The sequence below is a fragment of the Cheilinus undulatus genome, linkage group 19 (genome assembly GCF_018320785.1).
Source record: "Cheilinus undulatus linkage group 19, ASM1832078v1, whole genome shotgun sequence".
In the NCBI taxonomy this organism is placed as follows: Eukaryota; Metazoa; Chordata; class Actinopteri; order Labriformes; family Labridae; genus Cheilinus; species Cheilinus undulatus.
The window spans coordinates 40,531,820-40,553,601 of NC_054883.1; the positions used below are offsets into that span (position 1 = coordinate 40,531,820).

The 21,782-nt window shown below is 38.1% G+C and overlaps 1 protein-coding gene across 2 annotated transcripts; it reads right to left on the reverse strand.

Annotated features, from left to right (window-relative positions):
• Positions 1 to 1,471: 1,471 nt before the first annotated feature.
• On the reverse strand, positions 1,472 to 21,243 carry LOC121527219 (inositol monophosphatase 1-like). Of its 2 annotated transcripts, none has more exons than XM_041814071.1 (9): positions 21,181 to 21,243; positions 20,749 to 20,862; positions 18,315 to 18,448; positions 15,172 to 15,276; positions 14,869 to 14,914; positions 14,548 to 14,656; positions 14,232 to 14,340; positions 12,221 to 12,372; positions 1,472 to 6,666 (listed from the first exon to the last, which is right to left on the reverse strand). In XM_041814071.1, exons 2-9 carry the CDS (start codon positions 20,809 to 20,811, stop codon positions 6,548 to 6,550), a joined length of 837 nt encoding a protein of 278 aa, XP_041670005.1. In that variant the 5' UTR covers positions 20,812 to 20,862; positions 21,181 to 21,243; the 3' UTR covers positions 1,472 to 6,547. The 2 variants fall into 2 exon arrangements, with proteins under 2 accessions (XP_041670005.1, XP_041670006.1); XM_041814072.1 differs by having other exon boundaries at positions 21,201 to 21,219.
• Between the last annotated feature and the right edge of the window lie 539 nt (positions 21,244 to 21,782).

Sequence of the window (21,782 nt, forward strand, 5' to 3'; positions counted from 1 at the left end):
GTCCTTAAGATATGTTGCTGCCGTCAAATGCTGATATTTTTCATGCAATGGTCAAATGTCTCATTTTCAACATCTGATATGTTTTTTATGCTCTATTTTGAGATTTGCAAATCACTGCATTTTGTTTTTATTTACATTTTACACAGCGCCCCGACATTTTTGGAATAAGGGTTGAACGTGGTGAGAAAACTGAAGACTGCAAAGGCATGTAGGGGCATGGAAACAAGGTAAAGAAAATAATCCAATAAACATCTACAGAACCAATCTCTAGGGTAACATTTTTGGGATGTGGCAGGAAGACGTAACCTTGCCAGCTTTTCACAGAACAATAGCTTGTACTTCCTTTTGCTGCAACAGGATGTAGAATAAGAAACTAAGAATTTAGTTGACTTTGCAAATAACAGCTTCAAAAGTATTAAACATAAAAAGGAGAGAGGGAGAACAGTCTTTGTAAAGTTGGAGTTGACCGCCAAGCTCTTTCATCAGTCTGACTTTGGGAACCGTTCCCAGCTGTGGTGATAACGTCTGAACCCCCTGCTGCAGACTAATACAGATCATTGATTTCTGCGGAGGGGGCGCGCAGCAGTTTAAGACCTGGGTTTGCTCAAGTAAAGTGTTTAAAACCATTTTTAGTCATCAGCAAACACCAGCTGAAAAACTGGAGGCTATTCCACAGAGCACACAGAGTCGGGGGGGGGGGTATTGCCCTGCATGTGTTGTATCTTTATCACTGAGCGAAAGGGCAGGGGAAATGCAGCGGAGAATTTTACATGGTGTAATGGTTGTGAATGCTTTTATCCCTCTACTAAATCACATAGGCAGCAGTCAGTGTTTTTTCACAGTTTATGGAGTTTCCGAAGCCTTTTTTTCCTGTTTATTTGGTTTCCTGTTCGCCACAAGAGACGCTTTCCTTCGTCATATTCTTACTTTATGGATTTTACAAAAAGAGACGGTAGTTTGTCATTTTCTAAGCCAGATATCAAACATGGACGTTTATTTGTGTTCTGAGCACATGGCTGACTCATGCCACTGGCAGGATGGTGCTTAGGAGCCGTGCAGGAGATTGAGGATCTTATTTTCTCTGATGTAGGTCTAGACGATATGAAATTTCAAACCAGGTGGTGGTGTAACTTTCTCACGCTGAAGAAACACATTTTGCAGAAATGTTACAGTGACATGGCACAACAAGGGAGCAGTGTTGGCACATTTTTTTATTTCTTAATTTTCTTGTTTCTGGAGTTCTGGGTGATTTATTTAGTGGAAACAGACGCCACCGACTAACTCCAGATTGGATTGATTCTGTCTGCAGAAATATTCACTCTCAGGCTTCACTTGTGCAGCGTGTAATTGTCTCCAGTTTATGAGTTGAAGCTAACATGTGCATGCATGCTGACACCTGTCTGCAGGGATGATATGATGTGAATTTACCTCTGTGTAGAGTGTCAGAAAGAGGCTGGGCACGAGCAGGAGGTACTGGTAGCGACATTTTTATTTGCTGCTCTCATTACATCCTTTAAACAAACAATAAAAACCAATAAAACCCTTTTAAACACAGTGCATAAATAAGCATTAGTACAGTTCCTGGTGTCCTTTAACTATAGTGCAAATACTGATGGCATTAAAGCAACAATATGTACGTTTTCCACCTTAAGATGGTAGATTTAAAGCAGATATGATTGAACGATCACTCAACAGGAAGAATGGAGTCTATCTCATTACACAGCTTAACCTTGGCAGTAGGCGGCGGTTCTCTGACTGGAGTACATATGGCTTAGCAGCATTAGTTCACACGCCTGCCTATGGCGAAAAAGAAGCCAGTTAGCCCATCTTGATACCATGGCTGAGGCTAAAAGATGAAAGAGGACAGTAATCGATAAAGCTGGGAAGAGAATAAAAGGGAGTGAGTGGAAAACAGTAAATGTTTCACAAAGCAGTATGCTGCAAGAGCAGCGCTGAGCTGGCTGATGTTAAGGCAGCACTCCATTAGCAGAGTGAACATCCCTACTGGTTTTATTTTTAACATATGCAGTGGAACATTAGGCTGTTACTAGGGATGCACGATATTGAATTTTTGCCGATATCCGATATGCCGATATCTATAGATTCATTTTAGCTGATACCGATATTGATACTGATATTTAAATATATTTGACATAACCAAAAATTTAGTTCTTAGAATATAATTTGAGGTTTGAGGATGAAAAAAGACACAGACAGTTTTTCTTAAAACACACTTTTTAAGTTTGAAGAATGAGGATAAATACAGAAAAGATCTCGACCGACATTGGTCTGTTGGTCCAGCCTAAAACTCCACTAATTTATTCGTATATATGGCCAAATTTTATAGCTAATATATGTTGATATCTATGGCCAAAATATCGGATGCAAATATTGGCAGAAATTTTGATATTTGCCGATACCGATATCAGGCCGATAATATCGTGCATCCCTAGCTGTTACTGGAGGTACTGTTGTCGCATATAAACAACTAACTATCTTTATAAGTAGGGCTTTTAAACTATTAAAATCCTCAATCCTGATTAATCTTCCTTTTGTATTTAAAACCTTTTTTGTCACATTTAAGGTTTTTGGACTGCCTTCAACTAACCCGCAATTTCCACATACTCCGCCTGCACCATGATCTGGGTGCAAAGTGGTTTGCCCTGACTGACGCTGTACGCCCTCGCCCACTGGAGGTGGCTGGGGTGTGCCCAGTGTCTCGCCTGAATGGGATAGGCGGTATAGAAAAAGGATGGATGGATGTTTGCTTGAAAGGATGTTTGATTTCAGATAAAATTCTGTGGTTTTCCCTTTAAAAAACATACTTTACTTCATCATGGCACTGTGTTTCCTCTGTGACCCTCTGACCAAATGATGACTCATGGGTATTTCCACAGGATGGGCCGTAATGGTTATAAAGAGATGAAATTTACAGATGAGAGTCTGTGCATTGTGTTTAATTTGTGAAGTTAACTACACCCTTTGCATGTTCTTTCTTCTGTAAAGATAGACCTATTCTACATGAAGAGACACTTTTGAAAAAAAAAAAATTATATTTTTTGAGCTTTTATGTTTTACCCTTTGTGCATGGGGCTCAACCCATCCTCTAGGACCGTTTGTTTCAAAATGCGAGGCAGGCTAATGTCTGCTGTGCATGGTGCAAATTAAACATAGTTGCAATAGAGACTATACTAGAGTTGACCATGAAAGTTCAGATTTTTCTGCATTGATACTGATGATGCTCAACAGCCACAGGGTTTAATAAAGAAAGATGTACAAGCTAATGTCAGCATAAGGCTGTTTAAAACCTGAGGTCATATTGAGGCAAAAGTCCAGTGACCAAACCTGTTTTTTTTTTTTTTAACAAGTAATTTTAGTCACTGAAGGTAACCAAGACATTTAGCGCCTTTAACACTAAGACAGCCTGAGCAACAGCAGGTTTTTGATCAAATGATCAAATGCAAGTACCAGGCAAGGCTAAAGGTGGAGGATGATCTCTTATGCAACCCTGCATCAACAGCATAGATGCAAACGCATGACTCCCACGAAGTTAGAGCATACTGAACATAATGACCAGGTAGTATTGGCAATAAGTTCATTAATGAAACTATAACTGATCGCCTGGGACAGATGGGTGTTTAAAAACGCAAGTAGACAAACATATTACAGATAATAAAATGTTAAAATAAAAATACTTCAAAATGAGACACAAATGTTTGAAACAACAGTTGTTTAAACCATGTTTTTATGGGGTCAGAGTCCATAGAATGAATTATTTTCTCTTTCACAGAGTGGAGTGGCACTTCTGGCATGCACCAGAGATGGACTTGGGCTTGGGAGACTTCTGCCTCTTAAAGGGAAGGGAAGGTTTTTCTTGCCACAGTAGTGGGGCAAACTACTGCTATTGCTAAACTCTTGATGATTAGTGATGGTCTGTATAATAACATCAGAGGACCTGCCCTCTCGCTTCTCTCTTGAGATAACTTCAGTTATGAAATAGCACTATACAAACAAAGATTGATTAATTGACTCGAAAGTAAGCCATTTGCTCTGATGTGTGCTTTGCAAGTGGAATCTCTACGCAGGTGGAGTCTGTGAAACTTTGGGGTTCAGGAATTTGTTTGAAAAAGACTTCATACATGGGATTAAAACATTAACTCCTTTAAACATTCTGAGGAACAGGGTGGGGATTTCAGGTAGTTTTAAAGTGTTTTTTAACCTCACAAATAAAGGGTTTGGTGTTGCAGCTAACAACCATGTTGTCATTTCTTATAGCTAGGTACGGTGTGCCCCAGAGGTCAATTTTGGGACAATTTTAGTTTCTCTGTAGTATGCGCCCCTGGAGAAGCATTTACAAAGACATGGGGGTTTATTTCATCTTAATGCTGATGACAATCAGCTGTACCTGCCTGTTAAAACCACTGAGGCTACACATGGTACAGAATGCATGATAAGTATTTTTTTGAACCAATACGGATATTTATAATGAATTCTGATATCACTTGTGTTTACATCAAAAAACAAAGAACAATTCTGACTTAGTAACTGTTATTTTGGTTAACTTTTTTTTTTTTTACATTTTGGTAACATTTGTGTACCAAAGTACAAGATACACACAGCTGATGTTTTAAACTTTCTGCAGTTTCTATTTCCTGCTGAATCAGGAATCCTCTGCCTGGTATTATCCTTTGGCTTGGTCCTAATGCATGCCGCTAAGGCTAGCGGCTACTGCCGCTTCATTTTATCGTCGTTAGGATGATGGCTTTTAAGTGACTTATAGAATCCGTTGTGTTAAAACTCAAGGACTTTTTCCACTTTTTGGGATCTATGCAGGGCAAATTTTACAAACTCTGTCGTATTAAGCCCGTTTCAGACAAGGAGCGTGACACACGCGTCTCGACCATGACACGCATGGATTTTCGGTGTGATTGCATGTTAAAAAGTCAGGGCTTTCAGACTGCCTGCATGTGCGCTGCGTCTCGCATGGCTGATATGCCTGGCTCAGGTGCGGAGGGTTGAGAGATTCGAAGTCTCAACAATTTTTTCCACGCACCATGTGTGGCTGTGGACCATATTAGAAAGGAAAATGATAAATGGAGAGCCATATTTACATCGTTGTGGCAAATATTCACATAGAATATGTTTACAATGTGTTTCTTGATAACCCTGAGGAAGGCCACAAGCTTAAATGCACCTGTTTGATGAAGTTGTTCTCTAAAGAGCAACTATCAGTGAAGCTGTATGTCTCCACACTGGTAGAATATGTCACAGGAAAGATCAACACTGTATGAGTGCTTTTCTGGTTTGTGCTTTTCAAATTAAAAGCCTGGTTTAGTATTTCTGTAGAGAGACTCCTTTCATTTCATTTGTTATGAATAGTTCCCAACACACTTCCTCAATACGCTGAATCAATAAGTTTGTAGGGGGGTTTATTCAGGTAAAACTCGTGAAGAAGGACAGGGCTTTGAGAGCAGGAAAATGTGGCTGACACGCAGCAAACTTGCACCCTGTGTGAAAGCCGCACCGGCAGGAGCCGGAGCTGACACGTGAACACACGCAAGCAGCAAAACACGCTCCCAGTCTGAAGCGGGCATTATCCTCCCCAGTGTGCTGTTAGCCTCTTAGCACTGACGCTGCTTCCTCTTCTTCCCTGGTGCTTAACAGTGGGCCACATACTGTGGCACCACCTGCTGTTTCGGAATGTTTAAATATGTAAAACATATGCAATATTAGCCGATTATATATCAGTACTGATAATTATTGTGCATCCCTAGTATAGAATTCTGCTCCCATGGTTTTAACCAGAACTAAGAAGCGCGAGCACATTGTGCCTGTTTGAACATTTTTACATTGGCTGCAGGTACATTTAAAGATGGATTTTTAGATTTGATTGATCACGTGTGAAGCTTTCAACAGTCTCTGTCCCAGCTATATCACTGACCTTTTAATTCTCTATCCTCCTGCAATTATATAAGGATACTCCATCAAAGGTTTCTTATCAGTACCAGAAGTTTTAGCCAGCTTCACTACCCACTGATTGTCAATGTGTGAGTACTTTGGTGTAAGCCAAAGGGCACTAAGCTTAATTCTTACATACTGTTGCTTTACAATGCCTTTTCAAACTTTATGAAGAAATGTTTTCCTAAATAAGTGATAAAAAAGCCAATAAATCCTGATAATCTCACATTCAAAAGGATGAAAAAATACTTGCAAATGAACCATTTAAATCTATTTCAACTGAGGTATTTATCAGTGTTGTTCCAACTACAGTGTATACATCAACAAATATAAATAATAAAAGACATGAGTGATTACAGCTGTATCATAAAACAAGTGCATCAGGACAAACAACACTAATTTATAAAGAAAGCAGAGAGAAGGCTGAAAGTCTGAGTGCTGGATTTATAATGAACCTGCCCGCTGTTCTTCAGAGGTACGTTTATTATTCTGGTTCTTAAGGCAAAGACGGAATTGCGACCTGTTAGATGCAAAACATTTGCGTGTTTAAAAACCTTTTAAGTTTGCTGAGGGGATGATGGGAAATTTATTAGCCATCTGTGTCGTCCCTGCCAACATGAAACTCAGTTATCTCCTTGGCGATTCGTTCTGCTATCACCCTGCTGCTGGCGACGATCAGCCTCCGAGACATCAGATCAAATGGTCCACCTGGGATAAAGAGAAAATAATGAGTAATAAATTTGATTTTTTCTATGTGGCAATAACAGTAAAAGGCTTCAAAACCATCATTCAAAATGTGTGTTTAACACACGTGAAAAAAAGCTCAGGTAAAAAGAAACAATAATCAACAATCTAATTTCTTCTGTCTTTCTGCAATTTATTCGTAAACACTTCTTTAAACACATTATTTCCCACAATATATTTAACTAAATTGGCTTTATTTTGAAAATCCACACGTCTGCAGAGTGAAACCACAGCAAAGATGATAAGGCATCTAATGGAGCATTTGTAAAGTCATTTCACATGACTGCTGTTGGTATGCACCAACAACATCACCGACTGAGCAGGTTATATGAGGACAATATATTCAAAGAGTTTCTGCAATCCTGAGTAATTCTGTTTGATGTATGACTTGTCAGCAGTGTAATAAAACAATAGTGGTCACTACGGCAAAAGCATACATTACATCCCTCCTTATACCAGGCTTATATTTCCTCTAATTTGCTGCTTACTTCAAGTGATCACAGATCTATCACCTTCTTCTGTGGGGACGCTAGAGTGCTTGATGCAACAGCCCACCTTGTATGACCCTCCCAAGTGCAGTGAGCTAAACTATCTATGAAAAAGTTTGCTCTTTCACATTTACCCATCCGGAACCCTTCTGAAGGGAGTGACTTGGCAGTAACATCGGAGCTCATAAAAAAAAAGAAAAAAAAAAAAAAAGGTTGGAGATCGAGCACAGCCTCCTTAAATATCCTCAATTAAATCAGCTGTGCAAATAATTTCAATTTCAGCAAATTGCTAAACAAGCATTCACAAAAAGCACATTACAAAATTCTATAAGCAAGTTATTGCTTTAGGGCACTGATCATTAACTTGTGGCCCGGGGGCCATATCAGGCCCCCCAAAGCTCCCTGTCCAGCCCCCGGAAGATCATTAGATTCAGAAAAGGAGGAAAAGAAGATGTTGTGGTTTTAAGAGTATCCCTTGGCTTTAAATGTCTGCAGCTGTTAAATCAATCCCACAAACAATTAATATTGAAATAACTTTAGAATGACTCAACATTTGATCTGTTTTTACAGAAATTTACTGTCATAATTAGTAGATATTTAAAAAAGGGTTAAGGTTGGCAGAAGTGTTGCAAAAATGACCAGTCAAAAATGGTGAAAAGGGGTTAGAGAGTAGCAAAATAGGTGATAAGTGGCAAAATGGGTTTTGGAGTGGCAAAAAAGGAACAAAAATTGGCAGAAAAAGTGGTGAAAATAGGTTAAAATGTGGCAAAAATTGGTAAAAGAGAAAAAAGGGGCAAAGAGTTTAAAAAATTGGTTAAAAATGACCAAAAAAAGTGTAAAAAAGTAATGAAAAGGGATTAAAACGTGGTAAAAAAATAGAAGAAAAGTGGCAAAATAATTTAAAGAGTGGCATAAAGGGGATAAAACACAAAGGAAAAGTGGTTTAAATGGGTTAAGAATGGCAAAAAATGTGTTATAGAGGCAAACAGTAGCAAAAATGTGTTAAAAGTGGCAAAAATGGATAAAATTGGCACAAAGGGGATAAAACATGCAAGAAAATAGGTTTCAAAAGGAGTTAAAATCTTGCAAAAATTTTGGTTACAGAGGCAAAAAGGGGTTAAAAGTGTCAAAAATTAGTTAATGCTAGTACTAGATCACAGTTGTGAAGGGCCTATTCTCTGGGATTTTCAGGGGTCTAGCCAACTCTGTTGTCAGGTCTAACTCCTTGTGTCCTGCTGCATTATAGATAATAGGGATAGGTCTCACTGGTAATGACTAAAAATGTCCTGCATTTTGAAAGAAAATACAATTACTACTAAAATAATCTTTCAATCAAACCCAAAATATTCATTAAATTTTTGTGTATTTGAAAGTCTGGCCCCCAGAGTTTCTGTCGGGACTAAATCTGGCCCTTGTGCAAATGTACTTGATGACCCCTGCTTTAGGGGTTTAGTCCCTCTATGCAGGTCAGGGACGTTTTTTATTGTTCTAACCATCCATGGCTTGTAATGGTGGAAGCATGACAGAGCTACCGTGGGTCATGATAGACACAATGTTTATCACTGTAACGCTGGATGTTACATCAAAGACCGCTACATAACAAAGCCTGAATTACTATAAAAAGCTGCTGTTCTTTGCTGTATATCTTACACGTTTTGTGCTGATGAACCATAATTACTCTCAACCCTCATGTGTGTTTTTGCTAAGGCTGGGCAATTAATCACAAATCAGATTAAATTGCAATATTGGCCTGCTGCAATTTACAAATCACACAAGTTGCAATACTTCTTCAACTTGAAATGTCAAAATACCAGTTTAATAAATCTCATTTTTGCAGTGGCAGAGATTTAATGCACATTGTGCAAAAACTCAAGCATCACATTTTTTATAATGATTTACAAAAATCCTCCTTTCCGTGTTTTATGTATGTTTTTCTTCATCAAAATGAGTGACAGAAACATGATAATGGCCTTCAATAAAGCAAATGACATCAAATTTGCAATATGAGCAAAAATTATTGGTTCATTCTATCTAAAATTGATGCAGCTTAGTGTTTATTCAAAGTCATACCCCAAATAGTGATCAGCTGATAGCCAGCTTCACCTCCTCCACCCCAGCCGCCTCCTTCATAGCATAAAGCTTGTTGCACCCTCATGTTCAGATTCATGCTACTGTGGATTATTTGCTTCTGAATAATTTCATTGTTTTCAATACACATTGTCATAAATGCATCTATCTGCATGGGGGTTTCTAGCCATGTGCTCCATGTAAAGTCAAAGCAGCTGCTTGACTAACCCAGGTAGCATCTTTAGAGCAGAGTCTCCTCTGCCAAGTAAAACTGTAGTCAATGCAATAAAATGGTTCAATGTATGATGAGTGTTCCTGGCTGAATGTATGTTGTAATACTGAATGATTTATTGCTTGAATTTTTTGAAAAAATACATAAGATGAGGAACCTCACAATAATCGCATATTAAATCGCAATTGCAATGTTGAGTAAAAAAAAAAAAAAAATCGCAATTAGATTATTTTTGCAAATCGTTCAGCCCCAGTTTTTGCTGTGTAAAGGTGCAATCAATCCCACAATGCTTTGCAAATAGCTTGAAGCATAAACTGAAGGCCTACCTTGGGCCGTATAAAAAGTATTCACCTCCTTGGATGTTTCAAAAAAATCCTACAATGTAATGCCAGTTGAATAAAAATATGTGATAAATACTAAGTGACCGCATAAATATTCTCCCCCTTCAAGTCAGTATTTAGTAGATGGCTGCAATCACAGTACTGAGTCTGTTACTCCATTCTTCTTTGCAAAACTGCTCAAGCTCTGTCAGATTGCACAGGGACCAGCCCTTTCAAGTCCTGCCACAAATTCTCTATTGGATTGAGGTCTGAGCTTTGACTCTGCCACTCCAGATCATTCACCTTGTTGTCTATAAACCATTTCTGTGTAGCTTTCTTTGTATGCTTCAGGTCAAAGTTTTTCTGGAAAATAAATCCTCTCCTAAGCCGTAGTTCTCTAACAGAGTGGCAAGATTGTCCTCCAGGATTTTCCTGTTTTTTGCTGCATTCATTTTACGCTCTATCTTTACAAGCCTTCCAGGGCTGGCTGCCGAAAGTAATCCCCACAGCATGATGCTGCCACCACTGTGCTTCACAGTGATGTGTTTTTGGTGATGTGCAGTGTTTGGTGTCTGGCAAACTCCAGTTGAGACTAAATATGAGTGTTCTTTGAGTTTCTTTGCCACTTTCCCATAGAGCTCTGACTGGTGAAGAACCCGGCCAACAGTTGTTGTCTGCAGAGTCTCTCCATCTCAGCTGCTGAAGCTTGGAACGCCTTCAGAGTAGTCATAGGCGCCTTGGTGGCCTCTCTCACTAGTCTCCCCCTTGCACGCTCACTCAGTTTGTGAGGACGGCCTGATCTAGGCAGATTTACACATGTGTCATATTTCCTCCATTTCCCGATGATGGATTTAACTGAACTCTGGGGGATGTTCAGTGACTTTGAAAGTATTTTATGTCCATCCCCTGAATTATACTTTTCAATAACCTCTTCTCTGAGTTGCTTGAAGTGTTCTTTTGTCTTCATGGTGTAATGGCAGCCAGAAAACTTACTAACCAATGACTGGACCTTTCCAGTTTCACTAATTGTGAGATTACTTGCATATTTATGCAAGTAATCTCACATTATGTATCTTGTATACATATATGTATATTGTATACATATACAATATGTATATTATGTATATTTATTTTACCTTACATATTTATGTTTAATTTATTTTGTATGGATCTGTTTTCAATTTGACATCAAAGAGGGTTTTTTTTGTAATTACCTCCGTCAAGGAGGTTATGTGATTGGGTGGGTTTGTTAGTTTATTAGTTTGTTAGTTTGTTAGCAACAGAACTGAAAAAGTCATGCATGAATTTTCATGAAATTTTCAGGAAATGTCAGAAATGGCATAAAGAAGAACTGATTAGATTTTGGGACTGATCTGGATCACTGTCTGGATCCAGGAATTTTTTAAAGGATTCTTTACCATTGGGAGATAGGGCTAATGGCGGAGGTTTACACTGTTACCACTTTACACCAGGTGATGGCAGACATGAGTAACTTCAATCCCAGCAGCATTTTTGGGTGTGTTTCTATTCAAAGTTTTGGAGTTTATAGAGTTTGAAAGACGCACACCCGGTCGAGGAGACGAGTTGGAGTGTAACAGAGAGAAAGACAGCGAATTGTAGAGAGAATACTCACAATGCTGGGAGGAATAGAGGAATATTCACCCTCTGCCATGACTTCCAGCTGTCCAGTGAGACCATGGGTGCTTCCGCCATGACAGTCCACACATAGCGAAGCCAGTGCTTTGCCTCACTGTGTCTCCACCCCACCGGGGAGGGAGTAGTCGGTGATTTAGATTTTGGGAGTGATCCGGATCACCGTCTGAATCCAGGAATGTTTTTAAAGGATTCTTCACTATTGGGAGATAGGGCTAATGGCGGAGGTCTACGCTCTCTGAGTGCTTTTCTTGTTTTATTTGTAGAAAAAAAAAAAAAAGCCTAATTGTATCTGTATCTTTTGTATCTTTTGTTTATTTAAAACACTACATATAAGATCTCAACACTGAAAAATGTTTTGCATTTTTTCTCCTGGCATGCGCCTACTTGCTCTGTCACTGGCATTGTTGCCTAAATTTGAGATAATATCTCACAACCTGCTGCCTTCCTCCTCCAGCACAAAGCCACAAGCTGCCCTGCTTCCCCTCTCTAACTGTGACATTTGTGATCAGACAGATGGATAAAAACCAATAACATTTAGAACTAGAAACAATAAGTGATGCATTAACATCAGTAACCTTTGGTGTGTTTGTGCTGAACAGAAGGCATTCCCCCCGTTTTGGTCTAAGCAGCAATTTTCTTCAGCAACCGTGCATTTTCTCCACCACCCTGCTGCCCACTTGCTTCATTTCACCCTGTGACTCAGCAGCCTCTGAAACGTTGGTGTGTGCAGACTTTTCGTTTTGTCGGTGACTCACCTGAAATGTCCACGATAACTCCTCCAGCCTCAGTAACGACCGCGGCACCCCCGGCCATGTCCCAGCAGTGGATGCCCATGTGATAGTAAGCGTCAGCCGACCCGCACGCGACCAGGCACATGTTGACAGCTGCACTGCCCGGGGAACGGATACTGTGGATAAAAAATGGGACGTCTGCACATGACACACAGTAATACCTCCACTTGGCTCAAATACAAGGTTAGCATTTGTTACTGAATGTATGAAGCTTTATACCTTAAGACTTTCTCTTATTTTCCCACTCATCTAAAGCATTGTTTCTTAACCTTTTCAGCCTGTGACCCACAAAATAATGGTGCCAGAGGACGGGGACCCCCACTATACCTGAAGGTGGTTGAACACAGCCATGTACATTAAAGAATAGTCGTGTGCAGACAAGGCTGTCCATAAGGGGGGGGATAAATGGGAGAGCTTTCTAGGACCCTGCCAAACTGGGGGCCCATGGAGGTCAGGAAAAGCATGGTCCATAGTAAATCTAGATATCCATATTTGATATTAAACCTAAATAATAACCACTCTTAACATAGCAACAGATATCTTTTTTTAAGTCAGTTGTGCTGTAGTATATATTCATCTTAAAAATGTAAATCCTTTTCTTAAAAACAGAATTAAAATAGTAAAAAAAATGTCCAAAAAAGGTGGTGGGAAAGGTGGTTAAATAGGATTTTTGAAGTAGCAGAAATGGGTTAGAAGTGGCATAAATTTGTGGTAAAAATAGCAAAAAAAACAGGAACAAAAACTGGTAAAAGGGGATTAAAAAGTGACAAAAAAAGTTTTAAAGTGGCAAAAATTGGTGAAATTGGATTTCAAAGAGGGAAAACGGGCTTTAAACAGGCAGAAATGGGTTGAACTGGTCAAGATGGGCATATCAAACAGTGAAATGTGGTTGAAATGGACAAAAATGGGCATTAAATGTGATAAAAAGGGGTTGATAGTGGCAATAATGAGGCAACAATATACAAAAGGTTGCAAGAATTGGTTTAGTAGTGGCGAAACAGGCAGTAAGAAGTGATGTAAAGGGTTTAAAATTGATAAGAATGGGTTTAGGGTGGCAAAATGTGTTAAAATTGGCAGAAATTGTTGGTAAAAAAGGATGAAAATGGGTTAATGTGAAATAAAGTGGCAAAAAAGGGTCCAAATTGTGCAAAACTGATGAAAAGTGGCACATAGTAGTAACAAAATTGGATGAGGAAAAAATAATTTCAAAAGTATTCTCTATTTCTTTAAGGCATCAGGCGATCCCTGTTTAATGGGGTCCCGACCCCCAGGTTGAGAACCACTGATCTAAAGTACCTTATTTCTGAATTTCATGGTTTTATAACTTAATCTTTGTTATTAAACATATCAAACTAATCTTTTTCTATAAATTACCCATCATTGCTTATAGATTAGCTGGAATTTCCACAAATTAGCAGAATGAACTGAGCAGAGGATAATGAATTCTTTTGTAAAGTGAAGAAAACCATCACGTGACGGAGTTGAGGATAAAAAATTAATGGCTCAAACTAGCTTAACACAAATAACTAGCCTAATTGGCAAAAGATGAAGAAAAATGATGAACATGACAACTGAAATCAAGCTCTCTGCATGCTCTGATTAAAATGTTATAATCACCTAATAATTGGATTCTTTAACACTGTGAGCATTCTTACGCGTACATATATATATATATATATATATATATATAATATATATATATATTATATATATATATATATATATATATATATATATATATATATATATATACATAGTTATATTTACACCCCAGGTTTGGATTGTGGCTCTTGAAAAGGTATTTTTTCAATAATTTGGCTCTTTGGTTGACCCGGGTTGAGTACCACTGATATAGAGCTGAAGTGTTTGCAGAGAAGCTCAGCTTGACCTGTCCTCGTCCCAATAACTGGACTCACCTTATGAATCAGCACTAACATGCTAAGCATTATGTAATCTGCAAAAACTGCATATTTACCCATGAACAGGGATGGTGAGGATGGTCTTCAAGTTGGCCATCATGGTCTTAAAATGCTCTGGATCTTTCTTGAATCCCATTTCTGTCAGAACCAGAGACTGGCTAATATCTGGATGAAAAATGCAAAATATAAAAAAACATACCCAGCAAATTACAGCCGTCTTAATCCTCTAAAATGCAGAATCTCAGTCTGAAATGAACCACCCCTTATTCGTCAGTGCATGCACAGACTCTTGCTGTAGCCTTGCTGCCACCTAGTGGATTCTGTTAAAACTGCAGCATGCCACACAAGCTCGATGCACTTATCAATCTTTACCTTTCTGTCCTGACACTTTGATAGGGACTCCGTTGCAGAAAGCTCCTTTCCCTTTCCGTGCTGTGTACATTTTATCCTCAATGCAGCTGTAGACGATCCCAAACTCTATCTGAGGGAGAGAGGCAGCACAGACAACAGGACTAATAAATGTGGTGTGGGAGGAAGGATAAAAATAGAATAAAAGGCATATAAGAAGAAAAATGCACTGTAGTAGTCATCAGATAGTCACTTGGGTTTTGAGCCCTTTAATATGATCATAATTCTTATAATTAAGATGTTAAAGTGTCAAAAAAACAATAAAAACAAACAATTAAAACAAACCTCTTTCTTCACAGTGAAGCCGATTGATACAGACACAAAGGGGAACCTGCACAAAAGACGTTTACAATATAAAACATTCACTTAATGAAGTCCCTCTTGGTTTTAGCTCACAGGAATCGGTTTCTATTATCAGTTCAGTTTCATCTGCGCTTCCTAATTATCACTGACAGAGAGGACAATCCAAGAGAGAACCTAATTAAAAGATAAAAATAGATAAGGAGCGACAAAGATAAAACAGACCCAGCGCTGTGTTAGGCCTCTCCATGTGTTTTTTTTTTTACAGTATATCAGAGCAGGTGGTACCTGTGAACGAAGTTAGTGGTGCCGTCGATGGGGTCGATGATCCAGGTGGGATTATCGGTTAGAATACTGGGAGCTCCCGCTGCTACAGACTCCTCACCGATGAAACTGAAACATCATAGATAGAATTTTAAAAAATGTTTTTTTGTGCTGCTGAAACCACCAGGATGTAGGCTGTAATGTCCACTTTGATTTCTCTCTTTAATTTTAAGAAATGCATCATCCAAGGCCCTTTTCCCACACTGTAAATGCTCAAATAATAACAGGGGCCTTTATTTGCTGAATTGCATAAAGTATCAGGCCATTATATAGGGCAGGCCTGTATTTGTAGCCAGGCTTTTATTCCAAATTCTCTCTGTTTATATATTAGTGCAAAGTATATACCATAAAGGCTTCTATTCCTTTATTTTCCCACATTGTTCAGCCCTACTGTGAAGCAGGCAGCCTGAGTTCAATCCAACAGCCCTATCTGAATAATCTAATTGCAAATTTTTTTCCCCAAGTATTGCAATTGTGATTTGATTTTATGTCTTAAGTTCCTTATATCATGTTTTTTTTTTTTTTTTTTTTTTACCAAAAAACAAAGGCAATAAATAATTTTATATTATAACCGACACAATATCAGATAAAACTAGAGCTGAACAATTTTGAAAAGGTCTAGCTAATTTTGAGGATTTTGACTCTTATTGCCAATTGGATAGGAATTGGTGTGTTGAAGGGAGTTATAATTTTTATGTCATTCTCATATTTAATAAGAAAAATGTACAAAAAGTAGGATTTTTGTAGACTATTCTAAAAAATTGCCCGTGGATGATTGCATAATATGTATTGCGTAACATCTCTGCCGCAAAAAAAAAAAAAAAAAGTTGTAAACTGGTATTCTGACACAAATTTCAGGTTAAAGAAATATTGCACCTTCTGCAGTTTGAAAATTGCAGCAGGCCATACTGCGATTTAATCTCAGTTTTGATTAATTGCCCAGCCCTACTTCAAAGACAGCAGCCTCTGTGCATGGGGCACACAGACATAACTAGGCTACTCCATCCATCCATTTTCACCGCTTATCCCGTTGAGGGTTGCCTATCTAAGCTGTGATTGGGCGAGAGGTGGAGTACACCCTGAACTAGGGCTGGGCAATTAATCACAAATTAGATTAAATCGCAATATTGCATGCTGCAATTTTCAAATTGCAAACAGTGCAATATTCCTGAAAGTGTCAAAATACCAGTTTGATACAATCATTTTTCTTTTTTTAAGCTTTACACATTATTAAAAAATTCAAGTGTCTTTTTTTATTTTTTTAACAAAAATCCTACTTTTCTTGCTCATGTATTTATTTTTCTTCATTAAAATGAGAATAATATAAGAGATGATCATCCCCTTCAGTATAGCAGTTGATATCAAAATTGGCTATACAAGCCAAAATTGCAGTAAGATATTTTTTTCTTAATTTTTTTTATCCCTAGTTTAACTTTTATAATATTGTGCTTGTTATAATATTGAATGATTTCTTGCTTATGTTTGCCGAACAACACAAAATGAGGGAACAAAATAATCGCGCATTACATCAGAATCGCAATATTGTGGGAAAAAATTGCAATTAGATTATTTCCACAAATCGTTCAGCCCTACCCTGAACTAAGGATGTACCTCAGCGTCTATTTCCCTATTCGACTAAATGCTCATTTACATTTCGTTTAACCAGCTAGTCCTGAAAGGAGAAAACCCCTAGAAAACAGTCAAATTCTACACAGGGTCATTGAGTCAGCAGGTGTGACGTTAGCCTGATACACTCTCTACAGCAAGAGTGTCAAACTCAAGGCCTGTGGGCCAAATCCAGCCCATGGTGCAGTTATAGATTTTTACCATTTACATTCATAATTTTACATTAAATCCTAGTTTGACCTTTTAAAGTCATGATTTTGACTTTTATCTCATTTTTTTTACCTTTAAAACTTAGGATTTTGAATTTTATTTCATATTTTAACTTTTAAAACTCATGATTTTGACTTTTATATTATATTTTGACTTATAAATCATGGTTTCAGAATTCTATCTCATACTTTTCCTTTTAAAAACATTATTTTGACTTTAAAATGTCATGTTTTTACATTTAAAACTTGTACGTTTGACTCTTTATCTCAGATTTTGAGTTTTCAATTTATCATGTTGACCGTTTAATCCCAAAATCATTTAGGTTGACAGTCAACGGTTAATGGTTCTTGACCCTGTTAGGTCCTCAGGTTAGACCTGAATCCAGAACCCAGGCCCTGCTGTGACTGAGTTTGACACCCCTGCCTTAAGTCGACTCAGAGGACGATGTAGAGATTATATATTTCCTCTGGGTCTCTGAATCACTCGAGAGAAGCTAATTTAGGTTGGTCAGAGAGAAATGTCAGGAGTATCTTGCTTAGTCTGCTGCCATGGCTCAAGATGAGTGGTAAAAAGTGGGCAGATGGATGGAGGTGTAAGCCTTTTCAGACTAGCTTTAATCAATCTGATGAGTTACAGTCTATAAAAATGATTTAAACAGAAGGAAATCTCAGGTTTTCTCAGTGAAAATTCAAAAGGATTGTGTAAAGAATGCTTACTAACAACATTCAGATAATCATGATTGTAATAATCTGAAATAATACTTTAAAAAGATCTTATAACTACAATAAAATGACAGTATTTGGTGTTTAGTCATTTGTATTTATTTATTTAGTGGCACATGTATCCACTATCTAATCTCACTGTCTAGACACGTTTTGGTAATGAGAGGTTCAGTATGTTCCTTGGCATTTACATGATCTCATCAGGCCTGCATGTTAACTTTCAGGCTGTACTGGATCACTTTTTATTTGCTTTTTGGTGAATTTCTGTTAATCCTTTTAATTATCATCATGTTTCTGTAAATCACTTTGTATGCTAGGTTTACTGAGGTGCCTTATCACCCACATTGCCATCAAAGTACGTTAAAGGAAAGCTTAAATTAAGCAGTAAATGTCATGAAAAGCAAAAAATAAATGAACACAAGATAACATGAGGATGAAGAAGAGACTTATAAATTTCTAATAAAACATCCTTGTCTTCATGCCCTGAATTAATACTGCATCAAGCAGTCAAAACGCCACCTCACATGTCCTTATTTGCCGGTGAAGTACCTGTGAGTGGGGTACTTCTCCTTGATGGAGGATATAATGAGCTGCTCCACTTTCTGGTCCGTCTCGGTCACCAGGTCAACCGGCGAGCTCTTCTGCATGACAGCGATGTCCTTTTGCAGCGCCTCACGAATCATCTGGCAGAAAGTCAAAGAGTGATGAAACTCAACAAGGGGATTTTTTGGATGACTGACTACATCTGCTACCTTAATTAGTGTGTGATGGGTGCTATGGTCACATATTGTGGAGTGAAGAGGAGGCAGACATGAGTAGGCGTAAGCACCATAGACCAAATACTAATCGTTTTCTCTTTGGTATGTCTCACCAAGACATTCTCATGAAATTAGGTCCATTTTGTACAGAAAATGTGGATTATTCATTTAAACATGCATGAAGTTAAATCTAAAACAATGTCCCTCGAAAGCAGATTTACTTTCCCTGCTATCATAAAAGAAATCCACTTTAATACCTTTAGACCTGGACTGAGCTCACTCAAAGATGCTGATGGGCTCAGAAGTACTTTCTCATCTAAAGGGCCATATTTGGTACATTTCCAGACTTTACAGGCATCATTCTCATTGGTATATTTACTTTTTGCATTTGTTTTGTATTGGCTTATTACAATTTAAGCAATGAACTTCACTGGAAATGCTATCTGAGCATTTACATCTTCCTATAACTGGTTTACGGAAGCCCTAAAAGGACAAACACGTTGGTACATCCACATGTTATTCTGCTCCATTTTCACATCCAGTGAATTTTGCATAATTTCACAGCACACATTAACAGTCCAGTCTTGTTATTTTTAGGATATCTACCAAGAATAATAATTTTTCCACAAAAAGAAATAGCTCCTACAGCTTTTCAGTTTCATGCATTAGTTGATAGAGCACTGCCCATCCTGCTGCAGCTGACGGAGGAGACAGGAGTGTTTACGATCTGAAGACAGATTTAATCATTGCCAAAATTCACAGAATGAATATATGCTACTTTGGAAAATATTTGTTGGCATTTATAGCCTATCAAAACAAGATTTCCATATAATATTTATGTGTTTGCAGCATTTAAAACCAGCTGTTTGAGCTTTGTTGAGCAGAATCATTTACATCTACTTCAGAAAGCTGAATCTTTGGTCTGAACTGGGCTTTAGTGGGGTCTTAGGCAGGACCAACAAGCCTATGTCAGCTGATATCCTTTTCTTTGTTCATCCTCATTGCTTAGATCAGTGATACTCAGCGTGCGGCTCTTTTGTGATGATTTATGACTCTTTTATATCTTAATTTGAAATATTACTCCCCCAGAGAACCTTAAAAATGAACATTTTACCACAGAAATTATCTGTTGACAGTAACATTAATCAGTTTGGTTCCCACTCTTACACAGGAGGCTTTAATTGTCAATCTCTAATTTTTGTCTGCATATTTCCATTGCCTTTATTTGTAATTTTTCGCTACTTTAATTCCATTTTTTTACAGCTTTTAGCCCATTTTTGACACTTTTATCCTGCTTTTTGCAATTTTTCACCCCTTTTTCCCCATTTTTGGCCCCTTTTGCTCATTTTAGCTGCCTTTTGCAATTAAACGCCACTAATTTCCCATTTTACCACTCTTTAGTGCTTTTTGCCCATTTTTCCACCTTTTTTTCTGATTTTTGCCCATTTTGGTGACTTTTCACTCATTTTTCTCATTGTTTTTCTGCCACTTCTGGACCATTTTTGCCACTTTTCTCCCTGTGTTTGCTGGTTCAAACCCATTTTGCCTCTTCTTTTTGTCACTTTTCTCCCATTTTGACACTTTTATCCCGCTTTTTGCAATTTTTTTTTGCCTCTTTTTGCCACTTCTCACCCATTTAAGCTGCCTTTAGCAATTAAATGCCAACTGTTACCCATTTTCACCCCTTTTTGGTAGATTTTTGCCCATTTTAGTTGCTTCTCACTCTTTTTTTGCAATGTTTTTGACACTTTAATGCCAATATTTGGTCACTTCCCACCCATTTTTGCCACTTTTCTTCCAGTGTTTGCCACTTTTTGACCTTTAACTGATTTAAATTGCCACTTTTCACCACTTAGTTTGTGGCTCTGTATTTTTCAACAGTTTGGCTCTTTGAGCAGGGTTGAGTAACACTGGCTTAGATTGTAAAATGGTGCTCTAAGAACACAGGTTTTGCGTCTGATATACAAGTATATTCTCTGCTAAAATGAATTTGTAAATACCTTTATATCTTTTTGGGCAAAAATCCAATATTTTGCACCCCTACTTGCAATTTTATGTAATAAAAACAAATAGAACTGTAGTTTCATAGCGCCAAATGTCCTCTTTCCTTCTGCTTATTGTCCTCTATCATTGCACATATTCTGCAGTATATGTTGAATAAATGTGTCTTATACTGAAAATGAGAGTTTTAAAATCAATCACAGGACAACTAGTCCAGCTCTTACCTTTCCAGCCTTCTTGGTGACCTCCACACAGTGGTCCATACACTCCTGCCAGGGGTCACTCATGATGATCGGTAGATACCAGGTAGATATTTACTCATGCAGGTTCAAGGAATCCTGTTAGAATAAAAGAGAAACGGTATAAGCCGTGTTCACATCCACAGCTGCCTTTCCCTGGTAGCAGTTATAAGTACCATATGAGAGCCCTGACAGTAAAAACTCCTTAAACTAGATGAACAGTTCTCCATAAAAAAACGTTGCCTCTCCAGCTAGCTACATTAGCTCCTATGCTAGCCAGAACCGTTTAACAGGCTGTGCACGTGATGACAACTGCAGCTACAAACACAGAGACAGCGGTTCATGCGAGCCACCTTTAAATGAATGTAAACCAAAGTTACAGAGAGCTACAATTACGTTTGAATGACTTTGAATTACCTGAAGCTACTTAGGCCCACCTTCACAGGGATTGACAGCTCACTGTTGACGTTTGGCTACCGGTAGAAGGCGGGACTAAGACCAAACCTGGCTCGTCATTGGTTAAAAAAGAAAAATTCTACTCGAGCGGCAAAAGGCGCGCTTATTGGCTAGAAAACTATCATGTGACCATTGGAGACAGACTACATACGTACATGCATCATCGACCGGCTGGCTGTACGTCGACGTCGCCGCCATATTGCGAGAGGCAAGTCCGCTACGTAAGATCTACAATACAAGGAGACGAGGAGTATGTGAACTGTCGAAAAAAAGCACAAACCATCACATTTAAATGACTTTAGTGAAAACTTCGGTGAATTACATTCATCTAAATACAGTAAAAACCACTTAGACAAAAAAATGATTTAATGAGTAAAACACGGAAACCCACACAAGGGTTAGGAAAAATGTGCAATTTTTGACTCAAAATGGTTAAATTATCATTTTAAATGTCATCACGTTGCACAGTATATATTAATATTAAAAATAAATGTCTAATCTCATGAAAATGATCTGTTAAGTAGTTAATTATTTAAACGGAACAGCTCCTTGTGAAATTAAAA

What these genes read in the sequence shown, in the direction of transcription:
- LOC121527219 (XM_041814071.1), bottom strand. Translation starts at nt 20,811, where the DNA reads ATGAGTGACCCCTGGCAGGAGTGTATGGACCACTGTGTGGAGGTCACC. An exon ending in GAGAAGTACCCCACTCACAG is followed by an intron (nt 15,277 to 18,314) that starts GTACTTCACCGG and finishes ATGATGTTTCAG; the next exon opens with TTTCATCGGTGAGGAGTCTG. An exon ending in GCTTCACTGTGAAGAAAGAG is followed by an intron (nt 14,657 to 14,868) that starts GTTTGTTTTAAT and finishes TCTCTCCCTCAG; the next exon opens with ATAGAGTTTGGGATCGTCTA.